Source organism: Limanda limanda, chromosome 18 (genome assembly GCF_963576545.1).
Source record: "Limanda limanda chromosome 18, fLimLim1.1, whole genome shotgun sequence".
In the NCBI taxonomy this organism is placed as follows: domain Eukaryota; kingdom Metazoa; phylum Chordata; class Actinopteri; order Pleuronectiformes; family Pleuronectidae; genus Limanda; species Limanda limanda.
This window is the reverse complement of record NC_083653.1, coordinates 3,550,714-3,566,912: the sequence shown is the minus strand read 5'-3', so window position 1 is coordinate 3,566,912 and position 16,199 is coordinate 3,550,714. Positions and strand designations below refer to the sequence as shown.

The 16,199-nt window shown below is 41.1% G+C and overlaps 1 protein-coding gene across 2 annotated transcripts; it reads left to right on the top strand.

Annotated features, from left to right (window-relative positions):
* The first annotated feature begins 3,605 nt into the window (after positions 1-3,605).
* ttc13 (tetratricopeptide repeat domain 13) lies at positions 3,606-15,900 on the top strand. 2 transcript variants are annotated; one of them, XM_061091393.1, is made up of 23 exons: positions 3,606-3,797; positions 5,310-5,404; positions 6,100-6,175; positions 6,269-6,339; positions 6,775-6,840; positions 7,170-7,262; positions 7,871-7,987; positions 8,071-8,181; positions 8,698-8,780; positions 8,928-9,069; positions 9,181-9,355; positions 9,473-9,629; positions 10,037-10,167; positions 10,253-10,385; positions 10,953-11,045; positions 11,249-11,332; positions 11,608-11,692; positions 11,883-11,989; positions 12,099-12,234; positions 12,883-12,962; positions 13,112-13,190; positions 13,306-13,385; positions 13,678-15,900. In XM_061091393.1, exons 1-23 carry the CDS (start codon positions 3,617-3,619, stop codon positions 13,790-13,792), a joined length of 2,490 nt encoding a protein of 829 aa, XP_060947376.1. In that variant the 5' UTR covers positions 3,606-3,616; the 3' UTR covers positions 13,793-15,900. The 2 variants fall into 2 exon arrangements, with proteins under 2 accessions (XP_060947376.1, XP_060947375.1); XM_061091392.1 differs by having other exon boundaries at positions 11,880-11,989.
* The last annotated feature ends 299 nt before the right edge of the window (positions 15,901-16,199 follow it).

Genomic DNA, 16,199 nt, shown 5'->3' with positions numbered 1-16,199 from the left:
GTCAGAAACATATTTAAAATAAAGATTCCTTTGATCTATGACCACTGACACTGTCACTGCAGGAGTGGAGTTGTTGTTTACGGTTCAGCATCAAAGGATTCATGGTCCTTGTATCTCCGCGTCACACCGTGTGACGAAAAATCGATCTTTGAATAACTTTGTATCCCCATCTTGCATCTTGTTGTGATGACACTCATCTTAATTTGAAATTGATCTGACGTAAGCCCTGGTACAAGTACCTCAAAGTAAAAATGTGGAACATGGCCAAAATGGCCACTAAATGCAAAATAGCAGGCTTCCTGTTGCGTTTTTCCAATTGCACCTCGAGACTTTTTTGTTTGTCTGGTCATGATACACCTGTGTATCGATTTTTGTGAAGATTGGTCAATGTGAACAAGTTCCAGGGGTCTGGGGGGGCACCGTTTTGCGACACCCATTGAAAATTCCTACAGAATACGTACATATTCACCACATTCTAACTTTCTGCAAATTTTGGTAAGAATTTGAGCATGGTAAAGCCCTCAAAAAGCCAATTCATTTTGATAATAATAATAATAATAATAATTAAAACTCAATTTAAAAAAAATAATGATAATTACCAACTATAAAATACAATTTCTAAAATTTCTAGGGCTGCAAAGCAGCACTGGGCGGGCCCGAGCACATGCATTTTGAAGCGTTGCATGCTTTTTGCCTGAAAAAAATAAATATTGACACATAGAGCTGTTCAGGCTTGGACTGTGATCTTGAGACAGAAGTTTGGTGGTGATAGGACAATGCACAGTGGACTCTTTGAGAGCGCCTTACCTCAATGTTTACACGGTTTAAGGAAATGTCCCAAATCTGAGAAAGAAAGAGACATGACCTTTGCAAGACATAAAGTTTCCTTTGATCTAGGAAGACTGACACTGCAGGAGTGGAGTTGTTTGTTTGCGGCTCAGCATCAAAGGATTCATGCTCCATGTATGTCCGCGTTACAGAACATCGGGTTTTAATGGCGTTTTAAACTTTGACGCCACGCCACGGTCACACATGTGACGAAAAATCAATCCCTCAGTCAGTTTTTATCTCCATCATGTTGTGATGACACTCATCTCAATTTGAAGTTGATCCGATGAAAGCCCTGGTACAAGTACATCAAAGTAAAAATGTGGAATATGGCCAAAATGGCCAATAAATGCAAAATAGCAGGCTTCCTGTTGTGTTTTTCCAATTGCACCTAACTACTTTTTAGTTTGTCTGGCCATGATACACCTGTTTATTGATTTTTGTGAAGACCGATCAATGTGAACACATTCCAGGGGTCTCGGGGGGTACTGTTGAGCCATTTTGCGAGGCCCATTGAAAATTCCTTCAGAATACGTACATTTTCACCACTTTCTAACTTTCTGCAAATTTTGGTACGAATTTGAGCATGGTAAAGCCCTCAAAAAGCCAATTCATTTTGATAATAATAATAATAATAATTAAAACTCAATTTAAAAAAATAATGATAATTACTAACTATAAAATACAATTTCTAAAATTTCTAGGGCTGCAAAGCAGCACTGGGCGGGCCCGAGCACATGCATTTTGAAGCGTTGCATGCTTTTTGCCTGAAAAAAATAAATATTGACACATAGAGCTGTTCAGGCTTGGACTATGATCTTGAGACAGAAGTTTGGTGGTGATAGGACAATGCACAGTGGACTCTTTGAGAGCGCCTTACCTCAATGTTTACACGGTTTGAGGAAATGTCCCAAATCTGAGAAAGAAAGAGACATGACCTTTGCAAGACATAAAGTTTCCTTTGATCTAGGAAGACTGACACTGCAGGAGTGGAGTTGTTTGTTTGCGGCTCAGCATCAAAGGATTCATGCTCCATGTATGTCCGCGTTACAGAACATCGGGTTTTAATGGCGTTTTAAACTTTGACGCCACGCCACGGTCACACATGTGACGAAAAATCAATCCCTCAGTCAGTTTTTATCTCCATCATGTTGTGATGACACTCATCTCAATTTGAAGTTGATCCGATGAAAGCCCTGGTACAAGTACATCAAAGTAAAAATGTGGAATATGGCCAAAATGGCTAATAAATGCAAAATAGCAGGCTTCCTGTTGTGTTTTTCAAATTGCACCTAACTACTTTTTAGTTTGTCAGGCCATGATACACCTGTATATTGATTTTTGTGAAGACCGATCAATGTGAACACATTCCAGGGGTCTCGGGGGGTACTGTTGAGCCATTTTGCGAGGCCCATTGAAAATTCCTTCAGAATACGTACATTTTCACCACTTTCTAACTTTCTGCAAATTTTGGTACGAATTTGAGCACGGTAAATCCCTCAAAAAGCCAATTCATTTGCCTGAATAATAATAATAATCCTTACAATTTCAATAGGGCCTCACCTGACCTTTGATCAGTGCTCGGGCCCTAATAAGATACTCCATAGAGGAAATGCAGTTGTTTTTTTCAATTAATAGTAGAAGTATAGGTTGTTGTTAATGAAGTAAGAACAATAGAAGAATTGGAAGTAGTTGTTATAGTTGTAATAATAATAGTTGATGTAGCAATAGTAATAGTTGTTGTTGATGATGTTTTAATAGTAGTAGTAGTTGTTGTTAGTGTAGTGATAGTAGAAGTACTACTACTAGTATTAGTAGTAGTAGAAGTAAAAGAAGTAAAAGAAGTAAACCTAAATGTAAGTGAAGGATAGTTCTCCACGTCTTTATTGTTTGTACCAGACCAAATTATACATCCACAGTATTGTACACCTATAGACTATGACAGTCGTGAACTTTCGTTTTTAAACCGAAAGGTGCCAAGCGGAAACTGCTGTTATATGAGACACACTTTAGTTTGTTAAGCACTTTTAATAAAATAAGATAAGGTAAGATAAAGTAAGATATGATAAGATGACATAAGATAAGATAAGATGAAACAAGATCTCATAAGATACGACTTCATTGATACTCCATAGAGGAAATGCAGTTTCTTTTGTTGATGTCAATTAATAGTAAGTAGAAGTATAGGTTGTTGTTAATGAAGTTAGAACAGTAGCAGTATTTTGTAGTTGTTATAGTTGTAATAATATATATAATAATATATTTGATGTAGTAATAATAGTAGTAGTTGTTGTTGATGATGTTTTAATAGTAGTAGTAATTGTTATTGTAGTGAAAGTAGTAGTAGTAGTAGTAGTAGTAGAAGTAAAATAAGTAGATAGATAGATAGATAGAGTACTTTATTCATCCCAGAAGGGAAATTAAGTTGTCATAGCAGCCGGTATATTTGAATACAATAAAATACAATACAATAAAATAAAAAATATTGAGGTAGAAAGAATAAAAAACAGAAACACAATAATAATAAGTTCAACTAAATGTTAGTGAAGGATAGTTCTCCACGTCTTTATTGTTCGTACCAGACCAAATTATACATCCACAGTATTGTACACCTATAGACTATGACAGTCGTGAACTTTTCGTTTTTAATCTGAAAGGTGCCAAGCGGAAACTGCTTTATTTATTTCCGTAACGTGCTGGACCGGTTTGACAGCCGCAGTGCATGCCGGGACACGTAGTGTAGCTGCGGAGGTGGGTCTGCGGAAGCTCCGGCTCCGTGTCGTCACACATGAGCAACATGGCCCCCGGTAGCCGGGCCGCCGCCGCGGTGCTCGTCCTCTCGCTGCTCAGCCTCTCCCGAGCCGCCGTCTCCACCGAGCCCTTCTCCGCGCTGACGCTGTTCAACCATGAGCTCCAGCGGCAGGGCTGCAGCTCGCTGTCCGAGTGGGAGGAGTACGCGTCGGACTGCGGTAAGCTGCCTCCGCGCCGCCGCCGCACAGCCACGTCCTCCCCGGTACAAGCCGCGGAGCCTCCCGGCTAGCTTAGCCCCGAGCTAACGCTAGCTCGATAGCTAGCTAGGCTAATAACAGCTAATGTCAACAAGCGGGGACAGAGCGGAGGAGATCAGCTGGAGCTCTGTTAGAGGTTAAACTGGATTTAAAAGCAAAAGTGGAAGAAGGAGAATATGTAAAATATTTTAATTTGAATATAACATGAAATAAAACATTCACCTTGAGGATTATTTGAGCTTTTCTGGAGAGATTTAGACCAAACTCCTGTCAAAAAACATGCAATTGTGTTTGAATTCTACACACACACACACACACACACACACACACACACACACACACACACACACACAGGTATTTGTAACACCCTGCTTAGGAATGTTATGCTAGTGCAACACTCCTGCAATTAATCCTCCATTCACCAAGGTAATAAAGCTAATTTATTGTTGTAGGGTAAATGATGGTGCTGTTTAATTGTGTTGCATTATTAAGTTACTCTTGTGTTGACATATGTTGTGCTGACAGGTGTTTGTGTCTCCTTATCTGGTTTTTAGGAGTAGTGACAGTTATTTAGCTTATCAGTGAAGACAGGCTAAATAATATGACTTCTCTGTGGAATACAATTACTGCAAAGAATCCTTTATAATGTCCATTTGTTACAATACAAATATAATGTATGTTAATGTTTGAGGATTAAGTTTATGGTGCTTCTACAGAATGACAGATATCTGACACAATCCATAAAGATGAATCACCAGCTCTCTAAGAACAGCCTCTGCAGAAACTGAAGTTATAACCTCCATGACAGGAGGATTTATTGCAGGATTAGACTGCAATAACTTCTGCTTAGTGTTCCTAATAAACTGCCAACTGGGTATTCATTATGCACAGAGCTGTAGATTCTGTCAAATTCCAGTTTTTATGGCGGCATTTCAGTGAAAGAGAACTGGGAGAACAGCGACTGGTTGTACAGGTTGACGTGCTGCAGCTGATCCACTGAATGTGTGTTGAACTGCAGAGATATTCCGATTTGGTGAAATTCCACAGCACATGTTTGCACCCGAGTGGAACGTATTTGATGATCAGTTCATCCGCTTTGTGATCTGGTTGCAGCGTCTCAAACATGATGGTCGGCTGATATCGTTTATCATATCTGATGTGAAACTAAATTTTGGGTTTTTTGAAAGCTGCTAGAAAAAACCTCACTGTAAAGAGTCAGTGAAGAATCTACTGATTAGCTGATGTCCTACGTTTTACATCAGATAAATTAAGAGACATGATGTTATGATTGCAATGGTTTTCTCTGTGTTACAAACATTTTAACCCGCTACTTTGAAAACCAGTTCTTTGACAGGATGGGAGAAGCTAGTAACTTCCCATTTGTTTGAAAAAGAACAAATCCATTCTCATACATACAACGTTCTGAAATACGTACATTAAGTAAAGATTGTGTTGTGAACGTTTGTCTTTCAGAGTCGTCAATTTTACAGTTAGAAGACCCAGACTGTGAGGAAGGAAGCAACCCGCCCTGCGAGTCGGTCTTCTCACTTAATGCTGAGAAAATCCTGGTGAGAACACACACACACTCACACTTACACTTACACTCACACTCACACACTCACACATGCAAATCAAGCGACACCGTATGTGAGAGATAAATATGTTAACAATTATTTGAATCCAAGCCGAAAAAATATTGCTTCACCAGGGGAAGTTTCAGCTCTGCTGCACCTCAGACTTGCATCATCGGTTGTTTTGTGTTATCATGAGTTTGTTGCACTTGTAGAAGCACTGGACGTCACGTGAAATCATATTTCAAACCCTGAAAGTGAATATTTCTGGATGAAGTTGAAGTTTAGCAGAGATAAGTGTGGAAAGGAGAAACAGACCTCGGACTTTGACTGTGTACCAGTGCCTGAGTTTGTCAGTTTGATGATTTAGCTAGTGTAACTTGTTCTGCTCGTTCTATCTGATCATCTACACAAAACCACAAATGCTGCCACAGCAACATTTGCATGCTGTCTCATTTGCTTCCTGTTATAGTGAACACGTTGCTCAGTGTAACCTTGAGAGACGCTGAAAAGCTCAAATCCTTTTACCTTGAAGAAATGTCCTTGATAAATGTTTCTTTCAAAGAGCCTTGAGCCTCTGTGTTGTTGTGTGTTTATCTTCTGTTCTTTCACTTTGTCACAGTGGCAGTTGCGTAGTTTCCTTCCTGTGCCGTCCCCTGATGTTTCGTGTTTTCTTTCTCCATCTCTCACAGAACCAGGCCAAGTTGTTTATAGAGCAGAAAAAAATCCCCTTTCCTGTAGTGAACCACAACACGAATGAAGAACTTGGTAAGTTGGAGAGTTGATCGCACAGAATGCATCACAAACTGTATTAATGCTGAACTGAATGATTTGATTTCATCATCTGTCCTCTGGTTGCAGCTATAGGCTACGTGTTGATCGGCAACGGTCTTTATGATGAAGCCATCAAACATTTCTCCCTCCTGCTACAGGTGCGTCTGCATCCAGTGACTATAACTCTGTTTCTGTGGGCTCAAATCAAAGACTGTATATAAAGATGGACGACTGTGACTGTGCTGTAGAATTAGTACTAAAAAGGCAAAGGACTTGTCAAATAATTGTCTACAAAGATGTTTTTTGTCATTTAAGGTAGTTTTAATCACAGTTTCAAGGGATGAAGTTTGGTTTTAATGAGTTGTTTCATGCTATAAAAACCCTGGAACCTCAGTTCCATCCCCTAATCGCCTCTGCACAGACTCCAGCTCCAAATGACTTAATCGGTGCCAGATGGCAGCGTGCGTGTCAGGGATCTTTTGGCTTCATCTCTAGATAGTGGGAGGAAGTGGAGATGTTTCGTCCGTCTTTATTTACAGTCGATGGGTTAAAACCAATAACATTTTATTAATGATTAATGTCTTTGTTTACAGGGTGACCCGGAGCTGGTCAGTGCCATTTATGGGAGAGGGATAGCTTATGGAAAGAAAAGTCTACAGGTGAGTTGCTTCAAAAGAAAAAACAAACATATAGTTAAGGTTTCTAGATTGTTCATCGCAGTGGACTCGTACTTATTAATCTATCCTGTTATTGTTTAACAACTTGACTTTAATTCATTTTCCTATTCTTGTTTAGTTTTGTGCCAAAATGGTCAATTTAAAAACTGATTAAAAACAATTCTACACATTTTCTGAATCCCACCACTTAATTTGGTTGCATATGAAGGTTTTATGTAAATGCTTTTAGTTTTATTTGTCTCAAAATTAAGGGATACCCATAAACATTATACCAACAAAATGTATCTGCCTTCGCTCTGTCCCTTTGCCAGGACATAAAGAATGCTGACTTGGCTTTGTTCGAGCTCAACAGAGTCATCACGCTGGAGCCAAACTGGCCAGAAGTCTACGAGCAGAGAGCAGAGGTGAGAGACGACCCTGTTCACAGCTCCGGTGCCAAAATACATCCATTCACTTTACTCTCTGAAGTTCTTCCAATATCATAAAAAGGTTCTTTTAATGCTTCAGTGGAGTTTTTAATTGACACAACACTCTTTACAGTCGTCAGCTTATGCATCGATGGATTTAATGAAGCTGATAAAACCAGTAAACTGATTTGATTTTCTAATTAAACAGCAGAAACTGTGTTGCTTCATGTTTATGGATTGTGCACAGCTTGAAGTCCAAGTCACCATTGTTCCCTCAGGGTCGTACAAGGGATGGTGGGTAGACCAGTAGACGGTCTGAGGACTGTAGGTCAGAGGGGAACTGTGGGCCAGGCCATGTAGGGATTTTATCTGTGAGGAGGAAGATTTTGTAAAGGATGCAGATCTTGACAGGAAGCCAGTGAAGATGGATGAGGGTGGGGGGGGATATGCTGCCAGGGCTCCCTCAGGGTGAGAACCCTGGCAGCTGAGCTCTGGACAAACTGGAGCCGGTCCACGTCCTTGCTGGCTACCTTGGACATGACAGTTAATATTTACTCAGCCTACATTACCTTAATGTGTGTTGACTGGTGTGTATGTGTCCTCAGATCCTGTCTCCTCTGGGTCGGATCAGTGAGGCTCTGGGGGATCTGACCAAAGCCATCCAGCTGCAGCCGTCTGCTCGACTCTACAGACACAGAGGAACGCTGCTGTTCATTTCAGAGGTTTGGGGGATTAAACTTCCTCCATGTGCATGTTTGTGAACATTTACCTCATGTGCTGACGCTGTGTTACACTTTCCCACCAGGACTACGTGGCAGCTATGGAGGACTTCCAGCAGTCTTTAGAGCTGAAGAAGAATCAGCCCATCGCCATGCTCTATAAGGGCCTCACCTTCTTCCACAGAGGCATGCTCAAGGTGAGGTCTTCAGTGGCTCATTGTCTTTTAAATGTCTTCATTTCCTCACAAAACTTGGAATAATACAGTTCTTTAGTTTGATTATTAAAGTAACACGTTTGTATTTGTAGAACACAAACCTTTTTTTTAATCTGTCCTCTGAAGAAATGAGAGCCAGATTCTCTTAAATCTGTTTACATTATCTTTCTCCTGTAATGTCATTAGATACTGTAAAAAGAAACCATCCCCATAGAAACAAAGACGTCCTTGCACAATCGACATTTTATCAGCACAAACTGAATCTGCTCTTTGTCTGCAGAGTCAGTTTTATCCTTTGTTCTCCTCATGCAAGCAGGGATCACATGGTCAAACTTGTTTCTATCTTCGATGCTGCTGTATGTAAAGAGTTTGCAGTCTGTTCTAAAAAAGGTCTGAACAACCTGCTGAGTCACAGTTACGCTCTATCTACGTGTTCCTGGTTGCGGTTCCTTTTTGTGTTTGCAGTGTGTGAAAGGTTTCTGTGTTTTCTCTCATCAGGAAGCCATCGAGACGTTCAAAGAGGCGCTGAAGTTCAAGCCTGACTTCATAGATGCCTATAAGAGCCTAGGACAGGCCTACAGGTACAGCAGTGGTGTTGTTTCTTGATTTCGAACAATAATAAAACAGTTTGCCCTTTTTATTTAGGAATATGAGAGTCCCCCACCTTTCATATTTTACTTACAATATTTCAACCCTTTGCTCTTTTGGTGTCTTCTTCCTCTTTTCAGGGAGCTGGGGGATTTTGAGTCAGCCATGGAGAGTTTCCAGAAAGCGCTCATGTTGAACCAGAACCACATCCAGTCTCTCCAGCTCCGAGGCATGATGCTCTACCACCACGGCTCCCTGCAGGAGGCCATAGGCAACTTCAAGGTAGAGGAATCACGTGATTCATCCAAACTATCTAAACTCCAGCACCTATGATTCCAACAACAGCTGCACAGTTCACTCCTCATGTTCTCCTCTTGTTCTGTGATTCTTCAGAGGTGTCTTCAGCTGGAGCCCTACAACGAGGTGTGTCAGTACATGAAGGGGTTGAGTCACGTGGCCATGGGGCAGTTCTACGAGGGCATCAAAGCTCAGACTAAAGTCATGCTGAACGATCCTCTGCTGGGACAGAAGGCCAGCTCCGAATACCTCAAAGTCAAATACCTCAGAGGTCGGTGTTTCCCTCACACACACAAACACAAATAAACAACAAGAAATCCCTGGTGGAAGTTATTTAAGGTTATGTCTTATGTTCTCCCTCTGTGTTTCTTTTTGTTTTTTCCACCAGAGTACTCTCGCTACCTGCACTCCCACCTGGACATCCCAGTGGCCGAATACAACGTGGACCAGGATTTACCAGGAAACTTCAAGAACCACTGGGCCAAGAACCTGCCTTTTCTAATAGAAGACTACGAAGAGCAGCCCGGCCTGCAGCCACATATCAAGTAGGTTGGATCAATATCGGTTTAACAGAGCAACACACTGGTTTTTATACTTCTCCCTGTTAAAAATCCTTCAGTTTGCCCTACACTTCACCTCCACTGTGTCGTCTGGAGGAAATCTGCTAAATCTGGTTCCATCACCACCGAAATGTGTTGAGCTGCAGTTTGTCTGAGCTCAGCGTCGAGGCAGTCAGTGTTTTGTGGTTGAAAGCAAACACCTGTGGTCTTTCCACATGACTTTACAGCTCAAATGTTCTCATGACTCTGTCAGCAAAATGAAAATAGTTTCTCTGGTCTCATAAAGACGTTTCAGGAGTTTGACAGATAGCCGCAGTAAATACAATCTGCCCACTCCTCATGAAAGCTCTGATGAAGCCTTGGTGTCTTCCTCTTCTCTCGGTGGTTTGCAGGGACGTGCTGCCGCAGAACTTTGACAGCTACAGCAGCGAAGTTCAGAAGCTGATATGCGCGGCCGACCATCTGGGGGCGCTAATGCAATATGACACTCCTGGTTTCCTACCGAACAGGCGGATACACAGAGGTACCAGTGACAAATGCTGCAGCTCATAAGGATCATTTAGGTGTTACTAACAGGGGTTAATAAATAAATGTACATCTTTTTTCAGCCATGGGTTTAGCTACGCTGGAGGTCATGCAGGCCATGCATCGAACATGGAGCAACTCCAAAGTGCGAGTCAACGGCAAGACCAGGCAGATGCAGTGGAGAGACATGTTCGATATAGCTGTTAAATGGAGAAGGTGAGAGGGAAGCTTAAAACTAAACTATTTAACCTTAACGGATTCATTGTGTTGGTCTCTACGTTTTTTCAGGAGGTCTATGGTTCAGAATTATTGGAGAGAAAAGGGCAAATTACTTTAATATAGATCTGTTCTAGTAAACTTTATAGACTGATGTAATACAGACATTTTAGTATTAAATTATCGTAAAGTAGTAGTTGTGCGACTGTGGTTTGGCCGGATGAACTATTACCGATACACATAAAAATGTGTGTCCACATATTCCAGGAGACGTTCAGGAGCAACTGTTGAATCGTTATTGTCTTTAGGAAATAACCCGAGGGATTTAAGGATAAATACAGATGTTCATTTATGATTGTTACCACTTCCTCGTGCTCCGACTTTCCATAAAGTTTATTCTGGAGTTCAGACATTGGTTTTACTTGGTAGAATCATTTCACAGTTTACTGGGGAGTTAATCTCAGTAACAGATTCATCATAGCATCATAGAAAAAGAACAAAGTAAACCTTTGCTACCTTTGCAATCTGCCTGTGACTAACTCAACGGGCTTCCCTCTGTGCTCGTAGGATCGCAGATCCAGACCAGCCGGTTCTGTGGTTAGACCAGATGCCTGCCAGGAGTCTCAGTCGAGGCTTCAACAATCATATCAATCTCATCAGGTAACGAGCCGAGGCCCTGAGGACGTGTTCACACACTCACGAGTCCCTCGAGTGACTTGAATTTACTTGCGTCGTAGACTCATCGTTTTAGTCCAAAAATATGTGTTTAACATTCAGATTTTCACTTCCTGTCGCCTTGTTGCTGACACGTTGACTCCTGCTATTATGTTTGAATTTGCCTTTTAATCTCCTTTTTTCCTCAGGGGACAGATTATCAACATCCGATACCTGGCTTACTTCGACAACATCCTGGACTTTATCAAAGACAGAATACTGGTGTATCACGGGTGAGTTACAGCTCAACCTCTTTCCTTTCCTTCACTGAAAAACAAATGAACTCAAATGCTACGACAAATGAGCCGAGCCTGAACCCTGTGATTTCACTGCCTTGATGTTAATACACTCGCTGCTTCCTACAACAGCAGCATTATGTAAATCATTCTGTCCTCTGGGCTTTGTTCATTTTGCAAGAAAGTGCAAATGTGTGTGAACGGTTCTTGTGTCTGACGTTTGTGTTTTTGCTGCTTCTTTTAACAAGTGTGTGTTTTCTAATGTCTCCCAGGGCGTACAACCCCCGAGGTTTACTAGACGTCCGACAGGCTCTTGAAAACGTCAACAAAGTAGAAGATCTTCTGCCCATAATGAAGGTAAAGAGGAGGAGAAGAACACAACTAACGTTAGTGAGAGTAAATAAACAATAGATTTAGTCTCAGATTTATATTTTATCTTTATTTGCTCCTCTATATTGGAAAACCTCTCTTTCTCCACCGTTGTTCAGCATCAAAAACCCAGGAAGGTCATGTGTGTCTGTGTGTTTGTGTTTGTTTTCTGAAGCAGTTCAACAGTAAAACCAGAGACGGCTTCACAGTCAACTCCAAGGTTCCGAGCATGAAGGATCCTGGGAAGGAGTACGACGGTTTTACCATCACCATCACCGGAGACAGGCACGATTCGTCTTTTATTCATATGTTAGCGTGAGATTCTATAGTTTTATACACGTTCTAGTGACGTCTAGTTATTAAAATGTTTGTCCTGTGTGTTTCTGTATCTCAGGGTGGGCAACATGTTGTTCTCAGTGGAGACGCAGACGACAGAGGAGCGGACCCAGCAGTACCAGTCAGAGATCGAGTCCATCTATAAAGACCTCACAGCCAAAGGGAAAGCTCTGATGCTCTCCACAGAACTCGGGGTAAGATTCCTCTAACTGGGAAACTTTTCCTCACTGTTTTACGTTCCTGTAAATTAAGAACTTTTGAATTTGAACTTGGAAGATGTCGTGTTGAAGTTTTGAAGAGAAAAAGAGTCTGTATCTATGAACTATAAAGTTTTTAGATCTCCCACCTCTAATTTCTTCTCCTTTCTTCTGCAGTATTATCCAAGATTTCAGTTTTCTAGACAGTAAATAAATTCTCTGGACGATATAACAATTATTTTACAAGCAGATCACTTTACAGTGTTTAGCCGAAGGTATTTCCCAGCTGCTTTTCTACACTTTCATGTCTCATTTCATTGAGTTACAGACATTAGAGAAACATTATCACACCCTAATAGAAATGACAACAGCAATGAGATATCAACACCGCTGGGAATCAACCCTCTGTTCCTCCTCTTGTCTTATTTAAACAGACAACACAACACTTCTCCTGTTGTAACAAAGACACATGGACACTCAGTCTGAAACTGATACCTGGAACAAAACGAACGTTCCTCTTGTCTCTTCCCATTGTGTCTGCTCCCTGTCTGGATGAAGTGTAAATGAAGGATGTGCACAGAGGAGCCGTGTCTGTAGAAACTGTTTGTCTGTGAGCGTACAGCTGAATCTGATTTGTTCTGACAGGATGCAGACGCCTTGTGTAACCTGATCCTCTCCTTGGTTTATTACTTCTGCAACCTCATGCCCCTCTCCAGAGGATCCAGGTAAACAGTGATGAACGTTAAAACATGTCCACAGTTGTATATTCAGTGAGTTGTTGTTCTGCCAGGATGTGCTCAGTGACTCGGGTATCGTGTTCTAAATACACAGATAAACATGTAAATGAAAGTCCGTGATCCGTGTTTGTCCTCAGTGTGGTGGCGTACTCCGTGGTGATGGGGGCGCTGATGGCCAGTGGGAAGGAGGTCGTCGGTCGGATCCCTAAAGGAAAGGTAACGAGAAGGCTCCTTGACATGAATCTCCTGTTACAGTTAGTTGTCATGTTTGAATAAACACCCGAAGCTTTTTGAAACAGCCTCTGAACCGTTTGTGTTGGTTTTGTTTCAGCTGGTGGATTTCGAAGCTATGACCACACCGAGTCCAGAGAGCTTCAGTAAAACAGCAAAGATCTGGATGAATCTGAAAAGGTGGGAAGTTCTTCTTCTTACCTTTCCTTTCCTTCCTGTACTGTTCTTTACCTTGTACTCTCATTTCCTTTCCTTATGTTGCTGAGCTGAATCTTTTCCTTTTCCATTTCCTTTCCCAATGTTTTGTTTGATTCCATTTAGTTTATTTCCTTGTTTTCTGTTCTGTTCTTTACCTTACTTTTCCTATACTTTCCTTCATTGACCTCATCTTACCTCATCTTTCCTTGTCTTACCTGACCTGACCTGACCTGACCTGACCTGACCTGACCTGACGTCTTCTCTTCCTCCTCAGTTTACCGGGCTGGTACCAGAATCTTCCATCGGTAGCAGAGACGTTTGCGTCGACCAGGACGATGATCGAGGTTCTAAACACAGACTCGTCTTCACACTGTCCGAAGAAGTCTTAGCACGACTTCTCCACCGGAGACGAGTCTGTTGGATGAAGTCTCAATGATGGAGCTTCTACACTGGGCAGAACAACGTGACTTTCTTTCTTCTTCTTCCACCTAAACTGAACCGGACTAAGATCAGAGTCTGTTTCCCGACAAAGCAACGACCAGTATTTGGTTTTTCAAATTAAAACCACAATTAGTTTCACTTCGGTTTCCAAACACACTCCTGCTTTGTTCTCTGTCATCTTTCCTGAAACGCTTCTTTGTACATGACTCCTAACACCACAGTTGGAAAGTTTATTTCTCTTTTTAAATGCATCGTAGTGAAATGTTAAACAGCAGTTTACTATTATTACCTATTAATTCTATTTGAATCACCACCACAGTAAACAGCAAAGAGCCACAGCTAGTGAAACGTTTCCCCAATTAGTTTATTAAACATCTTCGGCTCGAAGGAAACAAATACTTCATTTGGATAAAAATGTGGTTTTCTGTTGGAAGTTTTTTAAAAACCTGCTTTTCAAATTACATATTTTCATAAAGTTCAATAACGGATCAGTTTTAACGAGTACTTCGTATTGGGCGTCTTTCACAACGATACTTTGGGTTTGTCCCCGTGCTTCCACACTGCTAGTGAGAAATGACAGAGAGCAATGCAGCAGGATGTGGCGTAAGCAATGCTGTTACCTGATTCTCTCTCTCTCTCTCTCTCTCTCTCTCTCTCTCTCTCTCTCTCTCTCGCTCTCTCTCTCTCCTCTCTCCCTCCCTCTGCGTCATCGGCCTCCCGCTCAAACGCTCAAAGCACAAAACTCATCAGCCTGAACAATCTGTCATCGCACAGACAAAGTCCCTAGTTTTAGTTCACCATGAATGTTGAATTTTATCTTCAAGTCTGGAGATTTAAGTTTTGAATCGACAGCGTTATGTATTAAAGTTTTTATTTAACATTGAAGATCGTAATTGGCACTTTAAACTTCTTCTATGTTAACCCGCTGCTGTGCTCCGGCCCGACAGCAGAGAAGGAGCTGAGAGATTTTAATGATATGAAACCAAACCTGATTCTACTTTGGATCCTTGAAGCAGTTTCTCTTTTTAATTTATTTACTCAACACTGGCAGGAAGTGTCACTTCTCTTTTTGGGGCCTGAACCCTTTATTTCTTTTAACGTGACCCATGACGGCTTGTTTTAAAGAAGAGTTGCTGACCTGAAACAAGACGGACAGTCAGAGATTTTAGAAACACAGAAATAAGCAACAAAAACCTAAATTGACAATCAATAATTTGGTAATTTATAGACAAATTAATCACTCAACTTTTCCTCTGTTTTAAAATGGATGAAAATAAAGCAATTCATTCTTTATTAGTGTCGTTCTAAAGTTGCTTCCACACAAATTAATATTTACTCTTATTAAATTGTAATATCACCCTTACAATATAGTTAGTAACCATTAAAACTCATTTAGAAGCTACAAAATAAGAGCTGAATGTTCCCTGATATCTCTGACTGTTTTATCTTGATGAGGATTAATTACAGGTGAAATAGAAAAGCACACAACAACTGTTACTGTTTCCTCAGCGATCATTCCTTAAACCTGCCTTGAGTGACATCTCATGAGTTTGACATTTTCATGGAATGACACTTGTGTTGTTTTATGAAGAGATGTTTAAATCTGATAACCTGAGGCTGCATGCGGCTGCTGTCTCGTATTCTAACGACTCGTCAATCTGAGTTTAAGCACAAGCAGAAAAGTGGTCAACAGGTCATTTAATGGCATCGAACCCTCGAACAAAATTCCGTTCATTTCTTATTTAAACGTTTACGATTTAGAGGCCTTTAACGTATCATCCCTGAATGTGCAGTTGGTTCATCATCTCATTCGGTCTGTTCATTTCCTGCCTCACTGACAGTGAATGGCTGACACCGGTTCTGCTCTGTGTCACGTTTTCTTTCTTCATATCAACGATTGTTCTGGGTTTTTAAACGTTCATTTTGTTTTTGCACCGACTGCTCAGTCACGAGTCCACAGCCGGAAATCTCAAAGCCTCAAACGGGAAGGAGGGAATTTCGTTTTCAATGAATGAGTGAACGAATGTTTAGTCAATAAAACTGGTTGACAATTTTATCTGCTGCTCCTGTCGTCTTTTGGAAACATTTAAGTGTTTGTGTGTATATATGAACAGATGTGTTTATAACTATGTATTGTGATGGAAATCTGGAGAAGATACAAGAGGCTGGAAACAACAAAGTTATCTACGTGTATTTAATAAGGGGCTTTCTGCAGAAAGGATCAACACAGGGAAACCACAAGGATCTCAGAGTGAAGATGAAGAACGGTCACATGCACAGATCTTATATAGGAGATCTGAACTGAACCAGTCTGAACTGAACCAGTCTGACAGAGCCAGTTCAGACTGGTTCAGT